This window comes from Spermophilus citellus (assembly GCF_964194105.1).
Source record: "Spermophilus citellus genome assembly, chromosome: 17".
NCBI lineage: Eukaryota > Metazoa > Chordata > Mammalia > Rodentia > Sciuridae > Spermophilus > Spermophilus citellus.
This window is the reverse complement of record NC_138199.1, coordinates 57,409,279-57,436,875: the sequence shown is the minus strand read 5'-3', so window position 1 is coordinate 57,436,875 and position 27,597 is coordinate 57,409,279. Positions and strand designations below refer to the sequence as shown.

General features: G+C 45.4%; 1 protein-coding gene across 8 annotated transcripts; it reads right to left on the bottom strand.

The window, feature by feature from the left end:
- Positions 1 to 27,344, bottom strand: DBF4B (DBF4B-CDC7 kinase regulatory subunit). 8 transcript variants are annotated; one of them, XM_081271384.1, is made up of 13 exons: positions 25,710 to 26,090; positions 19,893 to 20,047; positions 14,546 to 14,731; positions 13,160 to 13,210; positions 12,349 to 12,436; positions 11,287 to 11,360; positions 9,407 to 9,443; positions 7,938 to 7,983; positions 5,467 to 5,583; positions 3,560 to 3,668; positions 3,286 to 3,410; positions 2,390 to 2,582; positions 1 to 121 (listed from the first exon to the last, which is right to left on the bottom strand). In XM_081271384.1, exons 1-13 carry the CDS (start codon positions 25,909 to 25,911, stop codon positions 101 to 103), a joined length of 1,404 nt encoding a protein of 467 aa, XP_081127510.1. In that variant the 5' UTR covers positions 25,912 to 26,090; the 3' UTR covers positions 1 to 100. The 8 variants fall into 8 exon arrangements, with proteins under 8 accessions (XP_081127510.1, XP_081127506.1, XP_081127504.1 ...); XM_081271380.1 differs by lacking the exon at positions 1 to 121 and adding an exon at positions 27,274 to 27,344 and having other exon boundaries at positions 626 to 2,582; positions 25,710 to 25,772; XM_081271378.1 differs by lacking the exon at positions 1 to 121 and adding an exon at positions 26,261 to 26,504 and having other exon boundaries at positions 626 to 2,582; positions 25,710 to 25,772.
- Between the last annotated feature and the right edge of the window lie 253 nt (positions 27,345 to 27,597).

Genomic DNA, 27,597 nt, shown 5'->3' with positions numbered 1-27,597 from the left:
CACCGTGATTGAGATGGGTCAGAGATGAGGCGGGAGAAATGGGCCCTGGTGATGGCAAGGAGGGCATCAGAACCCGTGTGATAGGTGTTGAGTGAACAGCTCACAAAGGTAACAGCAAAGTCTGAAAAAGAGGAGAATCGGGTGCCATGATGGGGAAGGCAGTGGGGAGCAGTCATCTCTGTATGTCACAAAAGGAAAGGGACATTCCTAGTAGGGCCCAGAAGTAAGCCATTATCAGGGCCCTGAGGAAGGGGAGAGGATTTGGAGCAGGAATGCCCATTGGGGCAGAGGAGTTTTCTTGGTGGCGGGTGATGGGCATGCCCTCTGCTGGGTAGCAGAGCCAAGTGAGTGCCCAGACGGGAGTAGGAAGAGGCTGAACAAGGATGGGTGCTCCTGTTGCCCTCAGCACCCAGGCCAGGCCACAGGAGGGTGGTGATACTCACATTCCCCACTTGCAGGGGGCCCCATTCTGCTACCCAGCTATTTTCTTGGTATCTGCTGGACCCTCACCCCTGCCTCAGGTCACTGAGGACGGAGACATTGCACTCCATCTCTTTGCTATTTAACAAATTTATTCACATTTCCCAAATCAAGATGAATTGTGAAATTTAACAGGAATGGCATAAAAAGGCCAAACAGGGCCTCTAAGGAGGGCTGCACACAGTTGCTCTATTTCCAAACTAACAACTCAGGTCTTCACCCGCAGCTAGGCCCCCCTTTCTTCCTCTGAAAGGAGACACAGAATAGCACCAGGCTTCAGGGAGCTTCAACATTTAAAGAGACAAACACACAAAGGCAGAAGGGTGAGAAGAACCACAGTACAAATTGTAATAAAAAAAAAAAAGTGGCCAAAGAATCGATAGCAAACTCATTTCTGTCTCCAGATTAATGGCTTGGCAGTAAGAAATGGGGGGAGGTCCTTGGGGAAGGAGGGAGGGAAGAGGGAGATGCAGAAGTTGGCAGGTGAGACACTGACCCTGGAACAGCAGAACTCCGGGTGGGCAGCTTGAGCTGAGGCTGCAGAGGAGAGCTGAAGGGTCCCCAAAGAGGGCTACAGCCGCATCCTGGGCTCAGGGGAAAGGTCAGTGCTGGGCCCGACTAAGTGCATGGGGGAGGGAGCACTGCAGTGCTGCAGCCTGGGCCCCTCCTCTGCTTCATATGTTCCTGAGGATCTGTGTGAGCGTGGGGGGCTGGGGGAGGGGACACGCACAGGCATCCGAGAGCAGGAGAGACCACATGCTTGTGGGAAAGGAGCCTGGGTGGGGGTGGGGAACACCAACAACTAACCCTCTGCTCTGCAAGAGACAAGAGCCTGGATGCTGGGCCGGCAGGCCTCCTGCCACCCCAGCTTCTTCATGGTTCCTTCCCTATGCCAGTCTTGCCTCTGCCTCCGGGTGTGGGGCTGGCCATGGCTGGAGGTAGAGGCAGGAGAGAGCAGCCCCTAGCCTAAGGCTCTTGGTCCTTCCCCCAAACCTGCAGGCAGGAGGTCTGCTTTGTGGGCTCCGCAAGGCTGGGCATAGCTACTTACTTGTACCTCAAAGACCAGACCTAGGGCTCCACTCCCCTGGTCTTAGCTGGCCCTGGCCAGTGTATAACACCAAGCAAGGTAGAACTTAGATCTGTGGCTCTGCGGGCTGGAGCTGGCCGGTTGTGTGAAAACCTAGGGACTCACAGAAGCAGCTCTGGGTGAGGGCTGGGCCTGGGAGACAGGGAGACAAGGCACTTGGAGAGATGAAGGGGCCCAGAACCATCTGGAACAGCTAGCTCCCATGCTGGCTGGCAGAGGATGGGGAAGTGAGGTGGCCTGGCTTCCTGCAGGCCCTCCCACGAGGGAGTGCAGGTGGGCAGGCAGCTGGTTGGGGCCTGTGGGACAGCTAGGGGGCTGGTCAGTCTGCTGGGGTATAGGACCAGGGGCTGTACACTCAGAATCCTCAGGTCCCAGGAGCCATTCTCTCCCAGGCCAGGTGGGTTGTGTGGTCCAAAACTCAACTGGTCTGTCTGTGGACTGCCAGGGTAAGGGGTCTGGGAGGGAGCAGCAGGCCTGTGTGTGGCAAAAGGGCCGGAGGGAGGCTTGGGGCTTAGATTCACAGCTGGGAAGAGGAAGGGAGAGAAGATGCCTGCTATCAGCTGCCCTGGGGCCACAGGGGCTGGCGGCTCCAGGTACAAGAAATGAGGCATTTGGCCTCTTCTCAGCGATGCTGCTGGGGAACTGAATCTTCCGCTTGTGACCAACAGATGCCAGGTCCAGGCCAGAGGAGAGGTCCATAAAATCAGAGCTGGGCAGGAGGTGCTGGTAAATGGGGCTCCTGGAAACTGGTGTTTTTGAAGGGTCCACAAGCACATCAATTGGTCCCCCTAGCTCCTGGCAACTTGCTAGTGGTCCAGGTACCTGGCCGGTCCCTGCAGGCTCAGGTGATGCTTCCACGTTGTCCACCTTTCCATCCTGCTCTGGGGTACCTGGGGCCTGGCAGTCATCTTCTTTCCTCATCCTAGGAGATGCTACCCTGGGAGGGGAGGGTTGGCTTGGGGACAATGTGTCAGGATGGAGAGCGTCACATTCAGAAGCTGTGGAATCTGACTGCCTGTGGGGACAGAAATACCCAGTGAGCGCAGGTTCAGCTTCAGAACAGGCAGCAAGATGGGAACCTCTTGGGCTGGGGCTGAGGACAGGGCAAGTGGCCTCTTCTGGGTTTAGTGCTGAAGAGAGCTGCCCCTCTGGGAAAGGCCTCTCTTGGTCTGATACTGTGGAGCAGCCAAAGCTGTGTGCTCCTCTTGGCTTTGTGGCCTGTGGTTGGGGCTGGCCAGAGGAATAGGGTAGAGGCTCTTCTACTGAATGACTTCATAGAGGAGGCTGTGCCCTTTGGTAGATGCAGACAGTAGCAGAACCTGGCTGTCCAAGCTGAACCTGGGTGAGAAGTGAAGCCACAGCTCCAGGCAGGAGAGGGTCTACCCTTGGTGGGTAGCTGGAGAAGCTGGGCTCAATGAGTCTGGGAATCTCCACCAAACCCCAGGCAATCCTTCTTTCTGAGAGTAACTTCCACAGAGGGAGAAGGACCTTGCTCACTACCCTCCAGAGGGACTCAGGAACTATGTCCACTTCTAGCTAACCAGAACTGCTCACTCTCTACTGTGCCAATGGCCACCCCTAAAACAAATAGGATAGAGGATGGTGGAAAGGTGAGGAAAATATTATAGACTGGTCCTGCCAACCTGAGGGTTCCTTCCCAGCTGGGGAGGGCAACAGGAGAGAGAAAATGCAGGTGTGTCTGCAGCTATGGCACTCACCTGGGGAGGCTGGCCTGGGAAGGGACTTCTATAAAGCTGTGGCTGAGCTGGGCGATGATCCGATCAACTTCTGCATATGAACGGGCTTCTAGGGCAAAGGCTTGGTGCTGGGCACTTTGAAGATGCTGTCCAGGGCAAGAGATGGCAGAGGGCATTAGACAAGTTTGGAATGGGATGAAAGGAACTTCCAGCCAGCCTCAGTGGAGGACATGCAAGGTGGAGACTGCAGGCTGGGCGCTCTCAGAACAATGTGGGGAATGGGGAAGCGGCTCACCACGTGCAGATCCTCAAAGGCCCCCCGGCAGCACTCGCAATAGCCCTTCCTCCTCCTGGGCATGGTGCACACAGCTGACTGAACGCTTGGCTCTTGGTCCTTAAATTCTCTGTGAAAGATATAGGGTCGGGGAAAAGAGGTCACTACTAGGGTCCCCAGAGGAGGAGCTGCTGCTCAAGGCCTAGAGCTCAGGTGAGGGAGGGGAAGGACCAAGATGGCCAAGGGGCCAAGCAGGCACAATGGGCAGGTTTGTCCTACCCTCGGTGCTAGTTGTCCAAGGGTGGCAGGAGAGGCAACAAGGAAGGTGAAGCCTCTGTGTGGGTAGCCTCTCTCTCCCTCTCTCCTTTTATTTGGGAGTACTGGGGATTGAACTTGGGCACTCAACCACTGAGCCACATCCCCAGCCCTATTTTTAATTTTATTTAGAGACAGGGTCTCACTGAGTTGCTTAGTGCCTCACTTTTGCTGAGGCTGGCTTTGAATTTGCAATCTTCCTGCCTCAGTCTCCCAAGCTGCTGGGATTACAGGTGTGTACCACTGCAGCCTCTCTTATCTGTCTTCTCCGCACCCACATCTCTGAAACCACAGGTGAGAGTAAGTAGGGACAGCAGAGGCCATCACTAGAATAGTTTGTAGGAAAAATGGAAAAAAAAAAAAGAAAGAAATTCAAACACACACACACACACACACTGCACCCTGATGTTCTATCTGACCCAATCCTGTGCCCAGGGAGATACCAAAGTTTCAATGCCTCACTGTCTTCCCTTTATGGCCTCCCAGCTCCTCTGCAACCCCCAGGTCATACCAAGCTTAGCTACCCTGCTTTGCCTGGGCCACCTCCTAACTGGCTCTCCTGGTATCCCTTGTACCTTCCAGGAAAAGAATTAAGACATTTGGGACTTACCCTCAGGCCATTCTCTCCCAGTTCCTGCCTCCATCTACTGCCACATTCCTTTTTCCCCTCCCATTTGCACTATGTCCTGACCCACAGCCTCTGTCTATGAGAAGCTCACAGGCTGTCCATGATCCCAGGAGCTTTTGGGCTGAGACAGCCCATGAACTAGCCCTTGGCTCAGAAGTTAGAGAGCATCTGAGAAGACAGCTAGTCCACCACATGAGCTGAATTCTTTGTGAAGTTCAAACTCTCTAACATCTGTGGAGTATGAACATAAACAAAGCTACAAGCTGCCACGGCCATACAATGTAGAGAGTCCCTTTGGTCTCATTCCTAGTTATTCCTTGTGTTTAGCCTAACAGGACTCAAACTTTGATGTGCACTGATAACACCTGGAAACTTCTAGGAATGCAGTTTTTGGGGCTCAATGATCAGAGATTTTGATTCTATAGTTGTGGACTTGAGTCTAGGAACCATCTATCTCATATACACATACATATGTGATCAGAGATATTAAAAACACCCATGTTTTTTGTCATATTAGGGGTTAAATCCAGGGGTCATCTACCACTGGGCTACATCCCTAGGCCTTTTTATTTTAAGACAGGGTCTTATAAAATTTCCCAGGCCAATCTCAAACTTGTGATCTCCTGCCTTAGTGTTTGGAGTCACTGGCAAGTGCCACAGGCATATGCTACCACTCCCAGAGAGAACCCGCACTTTTCAATGGCACCATAGGGGCACTCTCATAATGGTGGTCTACAGATCTGAGTTTGAGAAACCAGTCTATTGCCCTCTGGACACTTAAGTTAAATTCCTTAGTAGAGATGAAGAACACCAAATAAAATGGATGAATACTCCCAGTGCCTCTCTTCTCTGGGCTAAGTTCCCAGAATAGACTTTGCCAAAGGAGCAAACAGATGGCCATTCCCAAATCTGACCAGCAGGGCCCTGAGGGGGAGGACTTTGGCCTGTCACCAGTCCTTGGTACTCAGGAATCAAAAAGACCTACCTGGTACAGTGTGAGCTGCCCGGGGTTGTCAGGGTCTCAAAGGGACTTGCATCTTTGGGTCCCAGAAAAGAAATTTCAGGAAAGGATTTAAACTGATGGTGGAAAGGACGAAACTTCCTGAAACACAAAAAACTTCCACTTTGACTATAGTGGGGAAGGGAGACGATGAGGAAGGGGGCTAGCCTCTCTACGGAATTCTAATCCTGACATTTTCTAAGTTCTAAAATAGAACTCTTACCAGCCTTTCTAGGTAAAATTAGTACCATTAACTATGCTGTCCCTCTCTTCCTTTTCTTCTCTTTGTGGTAATGAGGATTGAAATTAGGACCTTGTATATGCTAGGCAAGTGCTCTACCACTGAGCTGCCTCCCCAGCTGTTTGTACTTTGACAGTGTCTTGCCAAGTTGTCCAGGCTGGCCTCGAACTTAACAATCCTCTAGCCTCCGTCTCTAGAGTAGCTGGGATTGTGTGCAATGCCTCGCATTCCTCTACTTTCCCAATGTGTACATATTCATGCTTGTTTGAATCTTATAAGCACCCTTTGGGCTGAATGGAATAAGTGGTCTTATCCAATTTGACAGAAGAAAGGAAACCCAAAAGGCTCTGTGACTTGCTCAAGAGCTCATGACTAGTAAGTGGCCAAGACCACACTACAAACCTCCACTACAGATTCCTGGGCTGGTTCTTCCCATTCTGCCTCTTGACCCTACAACTTTCACGGACTTTAACCTGGCAGAACCTACATGGAAGAATGTTTAAGTCATAGCAGTGATTTTTCCGTTCTATGAAGGGAAGTGTTTTTTGCACTAGGAGGGTCCTTGGCACCATTTGAGGGCTGGTGTTCTGAACAAAAAACAGAGGTGCAAATGAAGATTCTGGATAGCCAGACCTATACGGAGGGTTCTGGCAGTTTGCCTGAAGTTGAAGACATTTAGGAAACTTACAGAGCCAGAACCGATTTGTGTGTACTCTGTAAACCCTGCTGACTGAGGTCACTGCCGGGCACGGGCGCGCTGTGCTTGGTTGGAGTAGCCCATGCTCTGGTTGTGGTGGTGGTGGGGAGAGTGCCTGGGCCTCAGAAGGGAATTAACCAATAAGTCTTTTTGGATCCTTAAGCAGAATGGGTGCTTGCAATCCTGGCACCTCTCTTTCCCCTTAACAACACTTTCTGCTTAGGAGGTTTCATGTTGGTCAGGCAAACCGGCTTTGAAAAGCTACTGCTTCAGAACAGCACATGAAAAGAATCACCAGAAACTTCAGTTCTGCTTGAATTTCTTCTCTGGTCTGTGATGCTGGGAACACACAAGCTGTGTAACCCCTCTGGTGACAGTGATATGACCTGTGCCTGCCATGTACAGTACCAGTACCAAGGCAGCGGCAGTATCTCAGACACTGCATCTGAGTTCCTTGTGTTTATCTTGTGGTGCAGGGGCTGAAGAGCACGTGCTTCACTCCTCTAGAACTGGAGGGAGTGCCTTCCGTGTGCCTTTGGGCCACCAAAGCCAATCCTACTGTCTGCAGACACTAAGAAGGGAATGTAGGCCCATTGAGAAGATGGGCTTGGAGCTCTGGGGGTGCCCTGCTTGAGGCTAAAGGACCCAGAAAGTTCTGGTCCCAGTAGTCCCTGTTGTGCACAAATGGTCTTTTTTTCCTTTAAATCTTTTTTAAAAAGGAAATAACTATTGATTCACGTGGACTTTTGTCCTAGTATCAAAGACACTGATAACCAAGGTGGCTGACAAGGGCTCATCAGGTTAACATTATCAAGGTGATCCTCCTGCTCTAGGTAAGGAGACATCACAGTGGACAGAGGGCAAAGTAAGGGGGACCAATTAGGGCAGTCAGGGACCCCGGCTGTAATTTACTAGCAAAGTGGCTGTACAAGTCCCTGGCTTCTCTGACCTCAGTTTTCCCTCTAGGAAAGAATGGATTTATGCTGTTTCTCACCCAGGGCTGTCATGAGATATGTGCCTGAAAAGGGCCTTTCAAAGCCAAACTGAAAGCCTTTATCATGTACGAGGTGGTCTGACAAGGGAATCCCCAGTGCCACCTCATGCATTTATACTTCAGCCAAGATGTCGTGGACTGTACTAGCACTGTGACTGAACCAGAAATGAATCGACATTAAGTGTCAGCACACACCCAGCAAGGAGCAGCAATAATGAGCCAGGATGGGACACAAGGAGCTCATAAAAGGAGAGTATTAAATGAAGGTAATTCACACACAGGATCATTAACCTCTGACTCATCTCCCAGAGGAGTATCAACTGCATAATGCCACCCTCAGAGGCTCCCCTTGGTCTGTGTGAGACTTCTCTTCGACAGTGGAAGAAAGCAAATTGTGGGGAAGATGAAGATGCAGGGTTGAGGCACTCCATGTCCACATGTCAGCTTGGGTCCCCTGAGTACCTCTCCCTCCTCCTCTCTGCAGGCCTGGGAAGGGGGAAGAGGAGAGAGGAGGTTCTACTTACATGCTCACATCTTCGATTTTGAGGAATGGTGCCTTTAGTCTGGCCACTGGAAGGGGAAGAAGCACACATTAGCTCTCTGCCTGCCTTAGAGCACAGCCCACACCACACACACAGGAAATGCTCCAAGAGGCAAGGCTCTGCCAAAGCCTAAGAGCCTGTGCCTTTCCATTTGGCAGAAGTGAGCACCCCTCCCATCTCTTCCAGCCTCTCTTAGGGAGAGTGAGTTGCACTAGCGGAGGCTGCAGAGTAACTGCAGCACTAGCTGCGTCCTCCCTCAGCAGGACCTCCTGTGTGCATGTTCTGGAGGCTGTCACCCACCAAGGGTACCACGACCATTAGAAACATGGCTGGTAGAAGAGACCCAGGCCCTGCTGATTTCTGCTAAATACAGAGTTATGGTCCACAAAGTTCCTAGACCTTGGTTCTTGGTATCTCAGAATCCTAAGGGACCTGAAAACTCCCCAGGCAGCATTCTTCATGAGGATTATGGGAGGGAGCAAAGGGGAAGAGGGATAAAGTATGTTCAGTGATCTCAAGTTCCTGAAAAAAAAATAGGGGCAAGGGGTGCTGATAAGACAAATTCCGAGTCAGGTGACCCACCCCTCTCCTCTATTATGCTAGTTATTGCACAACTTACAAAATCAGTTGGGCACTATGAACCTCTCTATCTTCCCACCGTGACTAGGAGTCCTGTCGGAGGTGTAGTCTAGGCAGGCTGGAAGCCCAGGAAGACCTAACAGCCACAGATTCCCTCGGGAGGCCGGTACCTCAGAATTCCTAACCCCTCTGGAAGCCATCCTAGCACCTAAGCAAAGCAGCCTTTTCTCCTTGGGCTGCAGCTCCCATTAATTACTTTCTGGGGACAATTTCTTGTCTTTCTAATTAACAGACAATGATTAAAACCAATTCCCCCACAGACTTCCTTGATTTTCGAGCATGAGGAAGTGCCAAGTGACTTTTCTTAGCTCCTTCTTGTGCAGGAATAAATGCCACTTAAAGAGCATATTTGGGAGAAACATCCAGGGGGAGAAACTCTCCTGCTGTCCAAGAGAAGCCAGGAGACACAGTCCATCAATCTGCCTGTTTGTCAGTTTTGGGGAGTTTGGCATTTCTGAAAACGGTAGGCAGCTGTCAAACTGCCCACCCCAAACTGCTACTAAATCAGGAGAAGGATGCTAAACTTCAGTCAATACCCAGGAACAGCCAGAGGATATAGAAGCCAAAGGGCCTGCATGGGGTCCCAACTCTCAAGGAGAAGCCCTGGCCCAGTAGCTCTACATTTGTACCTGGGCATACCTCTCTCGCCCCAGAAATCTGAGGCCCAGGCCCTGGAAACATGAGGGGGCAACACAACCTGGACTTGCTTCCTGCCACAGAGAAGTGAACAGATGCTGCCTCAGAGGGAGTCGTGGGGAAGTGTTTATAGAAGGAGGGATTGCAATTAGATGAGGAAAAGCTACCATACTGACCTTTCCGCGTTCTTGACTCCACTCCTGGACATGTTCCCTAAATGGAAAGGGAAAATAGGTTAAGGATGTGAGGGAGCCACGGGGGTCGAGGAACTGGGACTGGTACGCGGAGTTACTCAGTCTGTCCCACTTTGCTTCCTGCTGTTGAGAGGCTGCAGAACCCGACTCCTAGGCTGTGAGCTACAGCAGACAGGGGCACAGTGGCTCCCCCTGCCTCTCAGGGCCATGATGAATGGAGAGTCCTCTCTGAATTTCAATGGCGGCTGGCTCTTTGAGGAAAAGATGCAGGACTGTGTAGAGAAGAGTTTTGGAGTCCCTCAGGCCTGGGTAGGAACTGGAGCTGCACCGCCAGTACTGTGAGGGCCATTTTCTAACCTCACAGGATGTGGCACAGATGAAACTAAAGCAAGTGAAAGCACCAACTTAGAGGAGATGCTTTTATTTTCTAGGCACAGCTGCCATTTCAGGTCACCTAACAGAATGAGGACACTTGGTTTCCAGTGGCCACCTTGTGTACCCTTATTCTGTGGGCCAAAACTAACATTTAAACTAAGGTCAAATAAAGCTGATATTAAAAGCTAAATGGAGGGACTGGGGTTGTAGCTCACTGGTAGAACAGTGAGGTACAACCCCAGTTGTGATGCCTAGGTAAGGAGACATCACAGTGGACAGAGGGCAAAGTAAGGGGGACCAAGTAGGGCTGTCAGAGACCCTGGCTTCTACATGCCTGGCACGTATAAGGCACTGGGTTTAATCCTCAACACCACATAAAGATAAACAAATAAAGGTATTTTATCCATCTACAACTAAAAAATATTACAATAAAAACAAACAAACAAACAAAAATCCTAAATGGAATAAAATAATCAGCTAAAGAGCTGGGGAAGGGAACCAGAATGAGAGATCCAGTTGGTCCATGACTGCCTGTGCTTCTGAGCCCAGGGTGGTTCCAGATACTCCTCTAGGCCACACTTTGAGGGCAAACACAAGCCAAAGAAGTCCAGCATATTCCCTTGCATATCAGCAGATTATGTAGAAATCTTATTACAAAAAACTCCAAAATATCTACAAAATAGGTTATTAAGTCAAAGCAAAGTTAAAAAAGCATTTGTATAAAGGGGGGAATTTTTGATAAACTGGCTTATATGTGCACAGAGGCCTAGAAGGACACAGAAAAACTGCTTCCACTGTTTGCCAGGGAGGCAGGTCAGTGGCTGGGGAGTAGAAGTAGGAGGACTTCACTGCATATCTTTTTGAATTTTGAACAAAAATATATCTAGCAAAAGGAAAGCCCCCAAACTCCAGCCACTTTGGATGTGGTTTGCTACAACTATTAGTTCTGCTCCCAGACGCCAGGCCATGCAAATAGATCTGCAGGTTTGATCCTTAGATTTAGGCTTGGGTGAAGACATGGCAGCTTTAAGTGAGCCTGGGCTCTCTTGATGGGGTACCCAGAGTTCTAACCCTGATAAAGAAAGGAAAAATTAAACACAGAATTGGAAGACAGCTGCTATTTCATGATACAACTCCCTCCCCAGTCCATCCAGTTGTGGGCTCATTCCCAGGCCAAGAACTGTTCCTACAATGACAGCCTTGCCAGGAGGTCAAGAGCACTTGGGAATTTCTATCTAGGTCAGGATGACCAGGTGCAGTCCTTGGCCCAGGGTTGCAGTGAATGCCTTAGTGGGGTAAGTATCACATGGGACATCCACAGAGTGAGAGAAAGGGCAATGTAAAGCTGTGGACATACAGAATGAGGTGACAGAGGAGCTGCACTCCTATTACATTTTTCAGAATGGCCAGGAAACAATGGCTTAGGTGGGTCAGGGATTTACCAAGTTGTCAGAGTCCACTGAAAACCACCCGTGGGTTTGACCTACCTCCTGCTGCTTCGGTTCTTGTTTCTTTACACATGAAGAACCATGGGACAGCTGCTGCATGTGCATCATCATTTCTGTAGAGAAGACAAAGGCCATAGCAGAGGCGTAAACTTCTTAGTTATCCCTCATGGTCCCTTTCTGGGCTGGAGGACTAACTTGGTCACCTGGCCTAGTCAGCTGGATCATGCCATCCTTGTCTGCCACCTTCTGGCTACAAGTTACCTCTGCACCTCCTGACAACAGAGGTAGGGGCTGGGTCCTCTATGGCAGGAACCACCTAAACTGGCTTCATGTTTTTTTGTAGCTTTGAATATAATTCAGTTTTGGACTGCAGTGCCTTATGGCTCAAAGACTGTAAAGAGTGGCATCTGTGGGGAAAACCCAGAACTTTTAGCTATGCAGGTGTGTCCTCAGGTAGAAAACCCAGCAGGGGCTAAGGAGGCAGGAGCTTCCCTAGCACCACGAAAGGCAGAAAATGAGATCAAGTCAGGCAAGGATGACATTGCAGTGGGATGGAGTCCCTGCCTCCACCCCAGACCAGGAACATCCCCTGCACAGCCCTTTGATTCCCTTGAAAAATCTTGGTAGCACCTAGTTGGCATCTGGAGACTGTCCTATCTAGATCAACTCCTCTATAATGGATCAGGGAAAATCCCAGACTCAGAGTGGAGCTGAGCAGGAGATCAGACTCCATAAGCCAATTATGGAACACTATTCTATTATAGACTTACCACAAGAGCAAATCGGTCATTTATAGTGTGAGGCAACCATATGGAAAAAAGAACACAGCATTTACTGTCAGACCAAACTAGGTCAGAACATGGGCCATGCTGCTCATTTTGGTGAGACTGTGGACAGTTTACCTAATCCCTCTGAGGTGCACACACTCTGCTATATGCTATCCTGCTTGCCCCACACCCTCCCACTTTCGTGGAGCAACATAGGAACTGAGTACGTCTGGCTTCCAATACTGGAAGCTTATGCAGCCCTGATCCCTCTAAAAGCCGACTTTCCTAAAGTCATCAATGCTTCCCTCCACAGGTGCCCAGCAGGGACCAGTACCGTCCACATGCAGGACCCTTACTCCCCAGGAGCGGGCATTGGTCAGGAGGCTGCTGCTGTTCCCACTGCCTCTTCCGCTGCTGCTCCCCTGAAATGACAGAGTAGAAACACCACAAGGACAAAGCATGATGGGACAGGTTGACATTACTGTGAGAGCCCTGGGTCACCCAAGCGGGGATTTGGATGGAGGCAGGGGAGAGAGCATACTATCCCCAAGGAAGATACCCTGTCCTCCATTCTGGGTGGCCAATCTAGGAGGACACACACTGAATGTGCCCACATGTTCTGTTCTAGCCACCTCGTGACCATGAAGGAGCATGTGTTTCTAAGAGAGCTCTGTTGGGAGGGTTCTGTGAGGGAAGCTCTCAGTACACCACAAGTACACACGATGACTACAAGTGAGGTTCTCACTGACAAGCCGGAAGCTATGCTGGTTCAGTCTGGTAGCACAGTCTCCCTCATTCTGGCCAAGGTTCCCATCGTTTTTTTGTCTTGAGATGAGGTCTCATTTTGTTGCCCAAGCTGGCTGGCATCAAACTGGGTTAAGCAATCCTTCGGCCTCAGTCTCCCAAGTCATTAGACTACAGTCACGTCACCATGCCTACTCGTACCCATCTTTTTTTTCTTTTTCTTTTCTTTTTGCTATTTGATACTAGGAATGGAACCTAGGGTTGCTTTACCAAGGAGCTATATCCCCAGTCCTATTTATTTGAAACAGAGTCTTGCTAAGTTGCTGAGGTGGAACTCAAACTTGCTATCCTCCCAAGTTGCTGGGATTAAAGGCATGGCCACCATGCCTGGCCCAACTCACCTGCTTTGTGATGGCCTTCTGCAGAAGCTCCTTCCCTCTGCTCAAAGGCACCTGACAGAAAGAAAACAAAATATGTAGACCACAAAACATATACACAGATATTTACACATAAGCTGGTGGTAGTGTCTTAAATGTCCCTTGGAAAGTTTGGAGCAGTATCAGCTGAGGATAGGCAGAAATGAGAGTTTAGAGAACCTTTAGGAGGTAAAGATAAACCCATCTGTAAGTTTAGATCACGCACAGGTAGCTGCACCATTGGCAGCCTGAACCATAATGGAGAAAGACATTTTGAAAATATGCAAGGTCAAACTGTCACAGATGTTCTCAGACCTTTCTTTAAATAAGAGTCTCTGGACTCTCTAGCAGATAATGTTAGCAAGTGTTTCATTTTATAAAATCTTTTCTTTGCTTCTTGGAAGACTCGTCCCTCATCATGAACATCATGAACAGGGTATATTCATGGACATCTTAATCTTAGCCTAACTAAACAAAAACAAACATGCAAGTCCAGGGGTAAAAAGCCATGGTGCATATATCAAAGAGATGGCATGTGTATTGTCCCAACTGTTGGTGGTTCATACATGAGAACAATGGAAAAGGGAACTGCTGCATCCTGGGTGTACTCCTGCCCAAGCCAGGCCAATTCCAACAAGTCCTCTCTGCTTTATAGAGGACTTTCCTCTGGTTTCTGAACTTGTGACTCTGAAGTCCTCATAAAGGGTGACATAGAGCATAGAGGGATAGCATGAGGATGGAGCATTGCTGAGGTGTTTAGATTCAGAACTGTGATAAAATATTATCAGTCTCTGAATTCAAATGAAATTAAATTAAACCAGCTAAAACTCAAACTAGACTACCTCTACCACGCGGCCTGCGCAGTGGTTTCATTAATGAGGTTCTGGCATTAAGTTAGTTAGAAGAGATCAAAATAAAACACACAGACAGTACCTTATTTTACATTGCTAGGTCCGAGACGGCTCGCCTCCCTGTTTCCCTGCCTCCAGCCGCCCAGCAGGGCAGCGAGGATTACTCTGGGCTAGCAGGAGAGAGAGAGAGCGAACACGCCGGGGAGTAGCCTTTTATTTGGGGGGACAAGAGATTCAGGGGAGAATTCCATCCAATGAAGGTTGAGGGGGGGCTGCACTCCAAGGTCAGGGTCAGTGATTGGGTCTCCGGGGTCAGTGGTCAGGCACACCCCCATACGGATGGGCTCTCTCATCAGGAAAGGGTCGGGATAGCTCCGACACAGCCAGAGCGCCTCAGGCCCTTAACGGGAGTCACCCAATCACGTGTCAGAATGGCTCCCCACAACTACCTAAAAGGGTTTACCAACACCTACTTGCTTTTTTTGTGGACCACGTCTTCCCTATCCCATGAAGTTCTTACCGAGTGCACAGGTTTCTGTGAAGGCTTGGCATGGTTGCCTTTGGGACTGGCTACAGAGGATGTTTCCACTTTGACCTCGCTGGGGCTGAGGCAGCCTCTGTGGCCTGTCTCACCACTTTCTGTCTTTGCTTCTCTGCGGCTGGACACGATGTAACTTACTTCTTTGCTCAGAAAACCCTCAATTACCTGAAACCAGATCACAGAAGTGGCTGAAAACCAAAAAGCAGATGTAGAATTGTCAATATCAAGAAGCTGGAAAAGGAAATCTTGGCTGCCAGAAGTTCCAGAATCAATGTCTTTAAATAGACTAAATGCACCTCTGCAACGAGTCCCCAAGAAAACATCATTATGAAATAAAATATATATATATTATATATCCCTCCAGGAACTGCTGTTCCTGACCCAGGCCATAGGCTTTGAGTTCTTTCACTGGTCTGAGTCTGCACACACACACTGGAGGTGCTGTGCAAGAAAAGAGTAGCTTGGTTTGGCCATGATTTTTTCTGTGTAAGACACACTGGGGCATCCAAATGCTGCTGTTATCTTGACCATAATACAAAAAGGAGCATAAAAAGTCAAACAAAAAAGGGTTTGACTGACACTCAGCTATAATATAGGTGTCTGCTCACCTTAACCAGACTACAAACCTCTTGAGAGCACTGACTTATCTTGGTATCCCAGGAACTCAGCACAGTACCTGAAGCATACTGACATTTAACTTGCCTTTGTGGGAACACAACAGAAATAAACACTGAATCGGCAGATACTTAGACCAACACTCGGGGGAATAAAGAAAACTGCTCTGTACATTTGTTGATTTCTGGGCTAATCACTATGGCAAATTTCGAGCTATCAACTAAACACCTACAAATGAGGAGCTGGGAAGAGATAAAGTTTGGAACCACCGTGATGGTTACACAACAGTATAAGGGTAATGATGCCAATGAACTCTATACACTTCAAAATAGCTAAAATGGCCGAGAATGGTAGCATACACCTGTAATCCCAGTGTCATGAGAGGCTGCAGGATCACAAGTTCAAGGCCAATGTTGGCAACTTAAGAGATCCTTTCTCAAAATCAAAACAAGGCGGGGGTAGATATGGGGGATGACAGAAATGTAATAGTGGTAGAGTGCTTCTGGGTTCAATCCCTAGTAAAAACAAAAACAAAACCAAAATGGTTAAAAATGGCATTTTTAAAAAATTTGTGGGCTGGAGTTGTGGCTCAGTGGTAGAGTGCTAGCCTATCATGAGTGAGGCACTGGTTTGATCCTCAGCACCACATACATGTACAATGAAGATATTGTGTCCATCTAAAAAACTTAAAAAAAAAATTGGTTTTTGGTTGTAGCTGGACAGCATGCATTTATTTGTTTAGTTTTTTATGTGGTGCTAAGGATTGACCCCAGTGCCTCACACATGCTAAGCAAGTGCTCTGCCACTGGGCTACAGCCCCAGCCCTAAAATGGCATTTTTTAAAAATAAATTTTCCACAATTTAAAAAATCTTTATAGTTTGAAAGAGTACATCTATCTTCCTCGTTATGGCAAAAAGAAGTATTGGAGGATAGGAGCACAGCAATGTTTATCTTCCATGAATTGCTCAATGGCCAACGTTCCTCCCACCTCAGCATACCCATTACTTTGAATGTGACTTTGTTGTTCCTTCCATTAGGAGGTGGCACCTACTTTTTTTTTTTTTGGTATGGGGGAATGAGCCCAGGTATGCTTAACCACTGAATCACATCTCCAGGCTTTTTAATTTTTTATTTACAGACATGATCTTGCCAAATTGTTTAGGGTCTCATAAGATTGCTGAGGCTGGCTTTGAACTCATGATCCTCCTGCCTCAGCCTCCAGAGCTGCTGGGATTATAGGTATGCACCACTGTGCCCAACTGGAGCCTACTTTTTTACCTCTTAAATCTGACACATTGACCAATAGAATGTGGCTAATGTAATATATAAAAATTTTAGAATGCAGGCTTTGAGAGGCCTTGCAGCCCCCCACTTCACTTTCTGGGAAGGGTGCCATGTATCCACTGTGTAAACCAGCTAGTCTAGCTTTCTATAAATACACACAATGCTATAGATGTGTTCAATGTAAATAAGAATGTAAGAAGTTTCTCATACATTGTACAAGAAGTTAGAGAGTGCCAGATGTGTGATGGAAGCCACTTTGGTCCTTCAGCCCAGCTGACCCTCCAGCTGAATGCAGCTACAGGAGTGAGCCCCAATGAAACCATTAAACTATGCAGCCATCCACATAACAATGCAAATACTAACATATTGCTTTTGTGTGTTTGTTTGTTTGTTTATTTTTGTGATGCTGGAGATTGAACCCAGGGGCTTGTACATAGGAGGCAACTTTACCAACTGAGCTATATCTCCAGCCCCTAAAGTATTTTTTTTTTTAATATTTATTTTTTAGTTCTCGGCGGACACAACATCTTTGTTGGTATGTGGTGCTGAGAATCGAACCCGGGCCGCACGCATGCCAGGCGAGTGCGCTACCGCTTGAGCCACATCCCCAGCCCTAAAGTATTGTTTTTAAGCCCAAGTTCTGACGTGTTTTTTTATGCGGCAGGAGCTAAAAGAGACTAAAGTTCATGCCTTTTTTTTTGTTTTTTTTGGTACTGGTGATTGAACCCAGGGCACTTAACACTGAGCCACATCCCCAGCCCTTTTTTGTATTTTATTCAGAGACAGGGTCTCACCGAGTTGCTCAGGGCCTTGCTAAGTTGCTGAGGTTGGCTTTGAACTCGTGATCCTCCTGCCTCAGCCTACCAAACCACTGGGATCGTAGGTGTGTGCCACCATTCCCAGCCTAAAAGTTCAAAATATAATTATGGGCCAGTTTAGGGATGATCCTTATTCTATTATCTGCCCTGAGTTTCTGTATTGCTAAGTTACTGGTTTGTTTGACAGCAAAGAGCCTCCGCATTTGAAACATATTCATGCAGTTTCCCCAGTTATCATTTTCTTTTGGGTTGAGCATTATCACACTATTTCCTAGACATAAGAGATATCTAGTGTCAATCTATTACTAAAATTACCATATGATATATACTTTTAAGATATTTTAATAGATTCAACCAAAATTGTTCACCAGTGTCATTTCTAAGAGCTCAAAATTAGAAATAATCTAAATGTTTATTAGGTAGCTATTAAATAAATCAACAATCCACTCAAAAATATTATACTCTAGGCCATGCATAGTGTTGTAAACCTATAACCCCAATGACTCAGGAGACTGAGGCAGGAGGATTGTGAGTTCAAAGCCAGTCTCAGCAAATGGTGAAGTGCTAAGCAACTCAGTGAGACCCTGCTTCTAAATAAAATACAAAATAGAAAATAGGGCTGGGGATGTGACTCATTGGTCGAGTGCCCCTGAGTTCAATCCCTGGTAACCCCCTCAAAAAAAAACCCAAAATTATACTGTATAACATTACAAATAATGTGTACTTAGGCAATAAAGACAGGAAAATGCCAATGCTTTAAGGTTATGGATAAAAAGTTGGTAATCAAAAATATAATCGGGGCTGGTGTTGTGGCTTAGTGGTAGAGCACTCCACCTAACACAGGTGAGGCACTGGGTTTGATTCTCAGCACCACATAAATATATATATATATATAATCATAGCTGCTAGTACATGTCTATAATCCCAGCAACTTGGGAGGCTGAGGCAGAAGAGTCACAAGTTTGAAGTCAGCCTCAGCATCTTAGCAAGGCCATAAGCCACTGAGTGAGACCCTGTCTCAAAATTAAAAATAAAAAGGGCAGGGGATGTTGCTCACTGGTTAAGTGCCATAGGTTCAATCTCGGTACCCAAAAACAACCAAATCAAAACACACACACACACACACACACATACATAATCATGATCACAACTATACAGAAAATGAGCTTAAGAAAACAATGGCAGAACAAGAACCGAAAGTAGAGTGTTTACCCAGGGCCAGGGACCAGGGGTATGCAGAGAGACTGATAATAAATGTGGGGCTTCGGGGGCTGGGGTTGTGGCTCAGTGGTAGATTGCTCGCCTACCATGCACGAGGCACTGGGTTCGATCCTCAGCACCACATAAATGTAAAATAAAGATATTGTGTTCACCTAAAACTTAAGAATAAGTGTTTAAAAAAAATAAAAAATAAATGTGGGGCTTCTTTTTTATTTTACTTATTTATTTTTTAGTTATAGGTGGACACATATCTTTATTTTATTTTATGAGGATCAAACCCAGTGCCTTATGCATGCTAGGTGAGTGCTCTACCTCTGAGCCACAACCCCAGCCCTGGGGCTTCTATTCTGGGGTGCTGAAAATGTTCTAAAATTGACTATGGGATCACATGATTTGAACATCCCTGTGAATCCAGTTGTCCCCAAGTATCTATGGGGAGTTGGTACCAAGACCCTAGATGGCACAGTCTTTGCATATGACTTATGCACATACTTCCATACACTTTAAATTATTTCTAGATTATTTGTAATACCTAATGTATTGTAAATGCCACATAGTTGTTAGTATATTGATTAGGGAATAATGGCAAAAGAAAGGTTTGCATTGACACAATTTTTAAAAAATATCAATGTAGGGCTGGGGATGTGGCTCAAGCGGTAGCGCGCTCGTCTGGCATGCGTGCGGCCCGGGTTCGATCCTCAGCACCACATGCCAACAAAGATGTTGTGTCTGCCGATAACTAAAAACATAAATAAATATTGAAAAAAAAATATCAATGTGCAGTTGAATCCATGGATGAGGAGCTCATGAATATGGAGGACTGACATACCAAAAACCACTAAACCAAAGCCGGGCGTGGTGGCACATGTATGTAATCCCAGCAGATTACAGCCACTCAGTGAGACCCTGTCTCTAAATAAAATACAGAATAGGGCTGGGGATGTGGCTCAGGTTGAGTGCCCCTGAGTTCAATCCCTGGTACCAAAAACCAAAACAAAGCAAAACAAAACCCCCACTAAGCTGTGCCCATTTTTATTTTTATTTTTGGTACCCTGAGGTACCAAAACCACTGAGCCACATCCCTAATTCTTTTTATTTTTTATTTTGAGACAGAGTTTCACTAAGTTATGTAGGACCTTGCTAAATTGTTCAGGCTGACCTTGAATTTGTAATCCTCCTGCCTCAGGCTCCCAAGTCACTGGGATTATAGGCATGCACCCAGCGAAACTGTGTACTTCAAATGAGTGAATTTTATGGTATGTGAATTATTTCTTAAGAAAGCCTTTAAGGGAGGAAGAGAGAAAGGAAGAATAAAAATCCCTCACCAGCTCCTGACTAGTCACCCACAAAACATCACGGGATCACCGGAGAGAAACGGCTTACGTACCCCACCCAGCTGCTGGATGGCTCCCGTCAAAAGCTGGAGATTCTTGCCAGCAGGCAGATCCAAGTAAAAGGACTTTCCAGAAAATGGCTGTTTCCTAGCACCTCGTGAGCTTTTCTGGTATTTTCCCAGACAACTGGAGATGCCCAGCCGAGCCCCTAAAAAAACAACAAAGAGGAGCACAGTAAGAAGTTTGGGGTAAGAAAGAGTTCCTCAGAGACAACCCTCAGTGACAGTCCAGTCTGTGCGCTATGCCTTGTGCTAGGCTCTGGGAACACAGAGACACCTTCAAAGCTAGTGTACTTAGCTTCAAGAAACTTAGATGTGGAAAAACCAGAGCTCTTACACTCTGCTGGTGGAAATGCAAAATGGTGCAGTCACTGTGAAAAAAAGAGTTTGACACTTTCCCAAAATGTTCAACACAGAGTTAACACGTAATGAAGCAATTCTATTCCAAGATATGTACCCAAGAGAAAAACATATCTAGATAAAAATTATGCACAAATGTTCATAACAGTATTATTTATGAGAGCCAAAAAGTGGGAACAATTCAAATATAAATGAATAAACAAACTGTAGTATATCCATACAATGGAATACTACTTAGCAATAAAAAAGAATAAAGTATTGATACATGGTACAAAATGGATGACCCTCAAAAACATGCTAAGTGAGGAAAATTAGACACAAATATTATATGTTGATTCCAATAACATGAAATGTTCATAAAATGCAAATATATATGGAAAAGGTAGATTAGTGTTTACTCAGGTCTGGGAGTAGGAATAAGGAATGACTGCAAAAGGGCATGATGTTCTTTTAGGGATGATGAAAATGTTCTCAAATTAGATTTTAGTCTTAACTATACGACTCTGAAAATTAACTAAAGAGCCACAGAGAGTAACACTCCATTTGTGTACAATATGAATTTTATTTATACCTCAACATAGCTTTAAAATAAAAACCCACAGAAATACCCTTAAGAATTGTGCACTTTGGAGGGCTGGGGATATATCTCAGTTGGTATAGTGCTTGCCTTGCATGCACAAGGCCCTGGGTTAATCCCCAGCAACCCCTGCCCCCGCCCCCCCCCCCAAAAAAAAAGAACTGTGAGACTGCAAACTGCTGCAACCACTTTGGAAAGCAGTATGGAGATACCTCAGAAAACTTGGAATAGGACCACCATTTGACCCAGCTATCCCACTCCTTGGCAATATCCCCAAAGGACTCAAATCAGCATACTACAGTGATACAGCCACATCACAATGTTTATAGCAGCTCAATTCACAATAGCTAAACTATGGAACCAACCTAGATATCCTTCAACAGATGAATGGATAAAGAAAATGTGGTACACATATACAATAGAATATTACTCAGCCTTAAAGAAAAATGAAATGACGGCATTGCAGGTAAATGGATGGACTAGAGAATATCATGCTAAATGAAATAAGCTAATCCCAAAAAAACAAAGGCTGAATGTTTTCTCTGATCAGTGGACACTGATCCATAGTTGGGGGTGGTGGATAGGGAAGAATGAAGGAACTTTGGATTGTGCAGAAGGGAGTGAGGGGTGGGGTGAGGCTGTGGGGATGGAAGGATAGTAGAATGAGACAGACATTATTACCCTATATACATGTATGATTACACTACTTGTGTGACTCTGCACCATGTACAGCCAGAGGAATGAGAAGTTGTGCTCCATTTGTGTATAATGTGTCAAAATGCATTTTACTGTCATGTATGACTAATTAGAACAAATTTTAAAAAATAGAAGAGAGACCAATAGAACAGAAGAAGGGGATCAGGGGAGGGAGGGGAGGGAAAGGGGAGGCACTGGGGAATGAAATTGATCAAATTTTTAAAAATTAGAATTGTACATTTTATTGTATATAAATTTTAATCAAAAGAAAAAACTACATACAAATATGGAATTCTAATCAATTAAATGCATGCTAAGCCACTTAGAGGAACATGTACTAAGGTCTAAAAGTTACTTGAAATTCATGAGAAAAAAAAATTGGATAGGAGCTGGGGGCTTACCTCAGTGGCACAGTGCTTGCTAACATGTGTGAGGCCCTGGGTTCCATCCCCAGCCTGCCACCACCAGGTTCAATAAAGGGAAGATAAGATGAATGGGAATGTGATAAAACAAACATATTAAAATGGCAACAAGAAACTTTAAGCTGTGTGCCTACGAGCGCTCCTTTTAAAATTCTTTTTTTTATGATAATGTTTGAATAGTAATCATTTAGAATATCTGTAATTTGTTTCAGGTATCTTTTTTTTTTTTTTAAAGAGAGAGAGAGAGAGAGAGAATTTATTTATTTATTTATTTATTTTAGTTTTCAGCGGACACAACATCTTTGTTTATATGTGGTGCTGAGGATCGAACCCGGGCCTCACGCATGCCAGGCAAGCGCGCTACCGCTTGAGCCATATCCCCAGCCCCTAAAATTCTTTAGATTGCTGCAGATTTGAAAATTTTCATAATGCAATGTTAAAACTTGAAGAAATCTTAAAACATTCCCTAACTATATAATGCCTTTAATCCTATAGAAGCCTCACATATTAAACCAATTTCCTTAAACTGAAATATTACCCAGTTCTTTATATTCTTAAAATTAACAAGTAGTTATCAACACCACCATTATTAATTCCACTAAAAATTCCAATAATTAAAAAAAAATCCTAATAATAAAATCACTCAAATCATTAAACACTCGAGTCTCAGGAAAATCTTCAGTAATAAGATAGTAGTAATAGGGAAAAATATTTAAATATATATGGATAGATAGATAGATAGGGCTGGGAATGTAGCTCAGTGGTTAAGCACATCTGGGTTTAATCTTCAGTACCAAAAGACAAAGACACACACACACACTCCAACACTGAGCTATATCTCCAGTACTTTTTTTTTTTTTTTTTTTTTTACATCAGGGCCTCACCAAGTTGCCAAAGCTGGCCTCAAACTTTCAATCCTCCCATCTCAGCCTTCTGAATCACTGGGATTATAGGCATGCACCACTGCACCTGGCAAAAAGCCATATCTGAAACTACATATTGAAAAGACACGTCACATACTTGAAAAACTTAACCCAGAATACTAATACACAGTCTAGTAAATTGGAATTTAAAATGAGGGGTTTTGAATATTTTAAAGTTATTTTATTTATTATTACCATTCGCTGTTTTCAAGATGGGAGTCTTACTTATGTTGCCTAGGCTAGTCCTAAACTCCTGGGCTCAAGTGGTCTTCCTGCCTCATTCTCCTGAGTAGCTGGGAATATATGTGCTTGCCAACACAATCAGGCTTTGACAATTTTTAAAAAGCTACCTGGCTTGGTTTGTTTTTGATGTTATTTTACATTATAGCTTGTAAATAAACAGTATTACTCAAAATAGTCAAATATACCCATCAAGTGATGAATAAATAAAATGTAGTTATATCTGTACAATGGAATGTTATTTAACATCGAAAGGGAATTACATGGGGCTAGAAGTGTTATTTAGTGGTGGAGCACACGCTTAATATACAAATGGCCCTAGGTTGGTCTGATGCCCAGAATTTAAAGAAAAAATGATATAGTGATTCATGGTACAATTGGATGACTGTGAAAACATATTGCTAAGTGAAAGAAATCAGTCACAAAAGAGTATATATTATGTGATTCCATTTATATGATAATGCCCAGAAGAAGCAAACTTAGACAGAAAGTAGATTAGCAGATATCTAGGCTTGGGAGATTAGGAGAAAATTGGGAACGATTTTAGTAGGTGTGGGCTCCTTTTTGGGGTGATAAAAATGTTCTAAACTTGGACTTTGGTGATGGCTGCACAACTCTATGAATATACTAAAAGCCACAGAGTTGTACACTTTATAGTGGGTAAAATGTGTGACATGTAGGCCATATCTCAATGAAACTATTATGAAAAAATTTAACCCTCCATATCTGCAAAGTCTCAAAGTATCTCTTAAAGTAGTCAACAGTAACTACAGTGGAGAAATCTGGCAGATACCACTTTGATTGTATGATTAAAGTCAATGTGACCAAAAATGAGACTCATGTGCCTCCTGACACATATATCGGAAAGGGCACAATATCAAATACCAAAATGCGTGGCCCAAACTGAGGGTTGTTCAGTTGTGCTTCAAAAGAACTGAGGTCATTAAGACAAAGAAAGAAGGACAAATTCTTCTCAGGAGACTAAGTTTTTATGACAGCCAAAACAACGTATGATCTTGGATTGGATCTTAAACCAGAAAAAGGACATCGGGGGACAAGTCGTAAAATATGAATAAGGGGGATAAGAGCTTGCTTAGAATGCTTGAGGCCCTAGGTTTGATTCTCAATGACATAAACATACAAAAAGAAATACAGAGGATAGGGAAAGAAGTGTCCAAGAATAGCAGAGGCATTTGTAAAGGGGGAATAAACAATGTAGGGTGGAAAATACTTAAAGAGGAAATAATGTTTCAGACTTCTGAATGAATATATAGGGTGAATAAAGAACTTCTGTTCTCGTCCCAGACCTCACCAAACACACACACACACACACACACACACACACACCCCAACAAAGAGAGAGAGAGAGAGAGAGAGAGAGAAAAGAAAAAGAAAGAAAGAAAAAATCTGTATAAAGACACTAGCAAGGGGCTGGGGTTGTGGTTCAGCGGTAGAGCACTCGACTCACACGTGAGACCCTGGGTTCAATCCTCAGCATCACATAAAAAAAATAAATAAATGAGTGAAGGTGTTTGTGTTCAACTACAACTTAAAAAAAAAAAAGACACTGGCAAGAAAAGATGCTATAAAATTTTGGAAATTGGAAAGTAGATGGGTGAGTAAAACCAGACAGGAAGACCAGCAGGAGCCAGATCCTAAGCCAATAAGAAACCGCTAATTAGGGCTGGGGATGTGGCTCAAGCGGTAGCGCGCTCCCCTGGCATGCGTGCGGCCCTGGTTCGATCCTCGGCACCACATACAAAACAAGGATGTTGTGTCCGCCAAGAACTAAAAACTAAATATTAAAAAAATTCTCTAAAAAAAAAAAAAAAAAAAAGAAAGAAAAGAAACCGCTAATTAGGGACGAAAAGTCTTGAAATTAGGGGGACCAATACAGGAGAATGCTAGAATGAAACAGTGAGCTAAAAAGAGAATTATTTGAAAACCTTTAAAAGGAATAGTTACCTTCTCAAAACCTCTCTTAGGCCCAGCAGAAGGCTACGTTAGGGTTAGGGCATCTAGTTTTTGCAAAATGAAAATACTGTGATTACTCAAGGATTTTAATACAAGAGTGATATAAAGATATTCTCAGGCATATAAGCCTCAGAAAGTTTATGACACAGAGTTCCCTTTTGAAAATACTCTTGGAGAAGGATCTCCAGCAAAAAGAGAACGAGATCCAAAAGTAAGTAACATGATATGAGAAGGATGAATAAAGTAACTTATTCAAATGTATTATTACTTAAAATGTAACAAACAAGAACTAAAAGTAATAGATGCTGAAAGAAACAGAAGAAAAGGTATGCAGGGGTAATTATGTGTTAAAAAACACTTTATCTAACTGGGTATCTATGTAAAGTTTATTGATAAAATAACCATGAATATGGGCTTAATAAATTACTCCATAAATTTTACCATCAATTCCTAAATGATCTATGACACGATCACCCCCACCCACTCCCCCCACACGCACACAAAACCACTAAGTAATTAGAAGACTCCAACAGGGATAAAATTTTTCGGCTTTCCAGGAGGCCCTGAGGCAGGGGTAGTAACTGTGACCCTGCACCCTCATTTTTGACTGGTTACCCACCTGGGTCCGTAACAGGGAGCCTACTCTCAGCCATGGAACTCTCCAGCCCGAGGTATCTGTCGCCTGAGAAAGGACAAAACAGCAGCAGCTCAACTCTCTTCCCCAGGCTTCCATCTTCCATCCCTCCTTCTCCCACCCCGGCCTCCGCCCCCCAAACTCCATACCCTTCGACACCGCGACTTCTTTCGGACCCACATTCCATCTCAACTCCCCCGCCTCCTTAAGGCTCTGGTCCCACAGTCCCTCCGCCCCCTCCGCCACATTCTGCTCCCCCAATTCCCAAGACCTCTTGACCATCCCTTGCACACCTCAATTCCCGTCCCTCCTTCTCGGCTCTTTCCCTACAGTCTCTCAGCCCCCTTTCCACCTCTGCTGCCTCAACGCCAATACCCTGCTCTCCAGCAAACCCCTCCTGGGCTCCTCTACGCTCCTCAGCTTCAGCACGGATCCATTCAATTCCTAAACCCATTTCCCGATCCCGTACCTTTTCAACTCTTATGACCCCTGCCGCCTTCCTTCTTACCCCTTTCTCCCCTTCCCGGCATCCGTACCCTTTCCCCGCTCACACATCAAATCTCGGCTCCTTATCGGCCTCCGTACACGGGCCTCAAGGTCTCCGTTTTGCATTCGCAGGCCCCTCGGGCTCTTTGAGACTCCTAAATCCCGTTGTTTCAGTGCAACTACAACATTCTCCAAGCGCCCTTCGCCGCGGCTTCGGTTTAAATTTCCTGCCGGCTCCGCCTCCCAGTGCAATAGCCGCAAATTTGCCCTACGGTGTCCCTGGGAGGACAATATTAATCGGGCCTATCCTTCCTTTCCCACTTCTACAACCACTTCGCCTTCTGCTCCAGGCTCTGAAGCTAGCTTTTCATAGCTCGCGGTTTCATTGGCTGGAGGACTTTGCGCCCTAATGGCCGGCAAGCTGGAATCTAATGGAAGCATTTTACTGATTCTTCACACTGCCTGGTTTGAAATTTCTAGGAGTTCGAATAATAAATAACAGAATAATCCTAAGATTTATAGACTTTTGCAGTTTACCTAAAACTTTCATATACAGCATTTCGTCTTCCCACCTTTGTTCCCCTTCTTTTCTCCATTCTCTACCTGACAAAAAAAACTAACAGGTTATCTCCATTTGCCATTTGTTGTTCAATAATGTAGTACCCACCCCCACCCGCCGCACTTTTTGGGAAGGATACTGGGGGTTGAACCCAGGGATGTTCTACCACTAACCTATATCCCCAGCCCTTCAGCCCTCTTTTTAATTTTATTTTTTTGGATAGCATCTCACCAAGTTGCTGAACTTGAACTTGTGATCCTCCTGCCTCAGGCTCCGGAGTTGCTGAGATTATAGGTGTGCGTCACGTGACCAGCCATGATTTTTTTCCAATTTATTTTTTAGTTTTAGGTGGACACAATATCTTTATTTTATTTTTATGAGGTGCTGAGGATCAAACCCAGTGCCCCAGGCATGCTAGGTGAGCACTCACCACTGAGTTACAACCCCAGCATACTTCCCGCCCCCCGATTTTTTAAAATTTTAAAATTACATTTTGATCCTCACCTCTCCACTTAAACCGTGCATGTTCTGGTCCACTGAATTCCATCTTTCCAAATGCTATGGTCACACTTCTATCTTCATTGTGTCCAACTTCTAGAACATGGACTATTTCCTCCTTGAAATACTTTCTTTGTTTTGATGATACAGCACTCCACTGGTTTTCATCTTACTTCAAAGGTTTTCACCTTACTTCAATCCTTTTCAAGCTCTCTTTGTTGGATTCAAAGCCACTGATCATCTATACTTGTTGGAGTGCTCTAAAGCTTTTGAAAGACCCTCAGACCCCCAAATCTCCCCGTCCAAAAGAGAACTAGCGTCACACTGGCT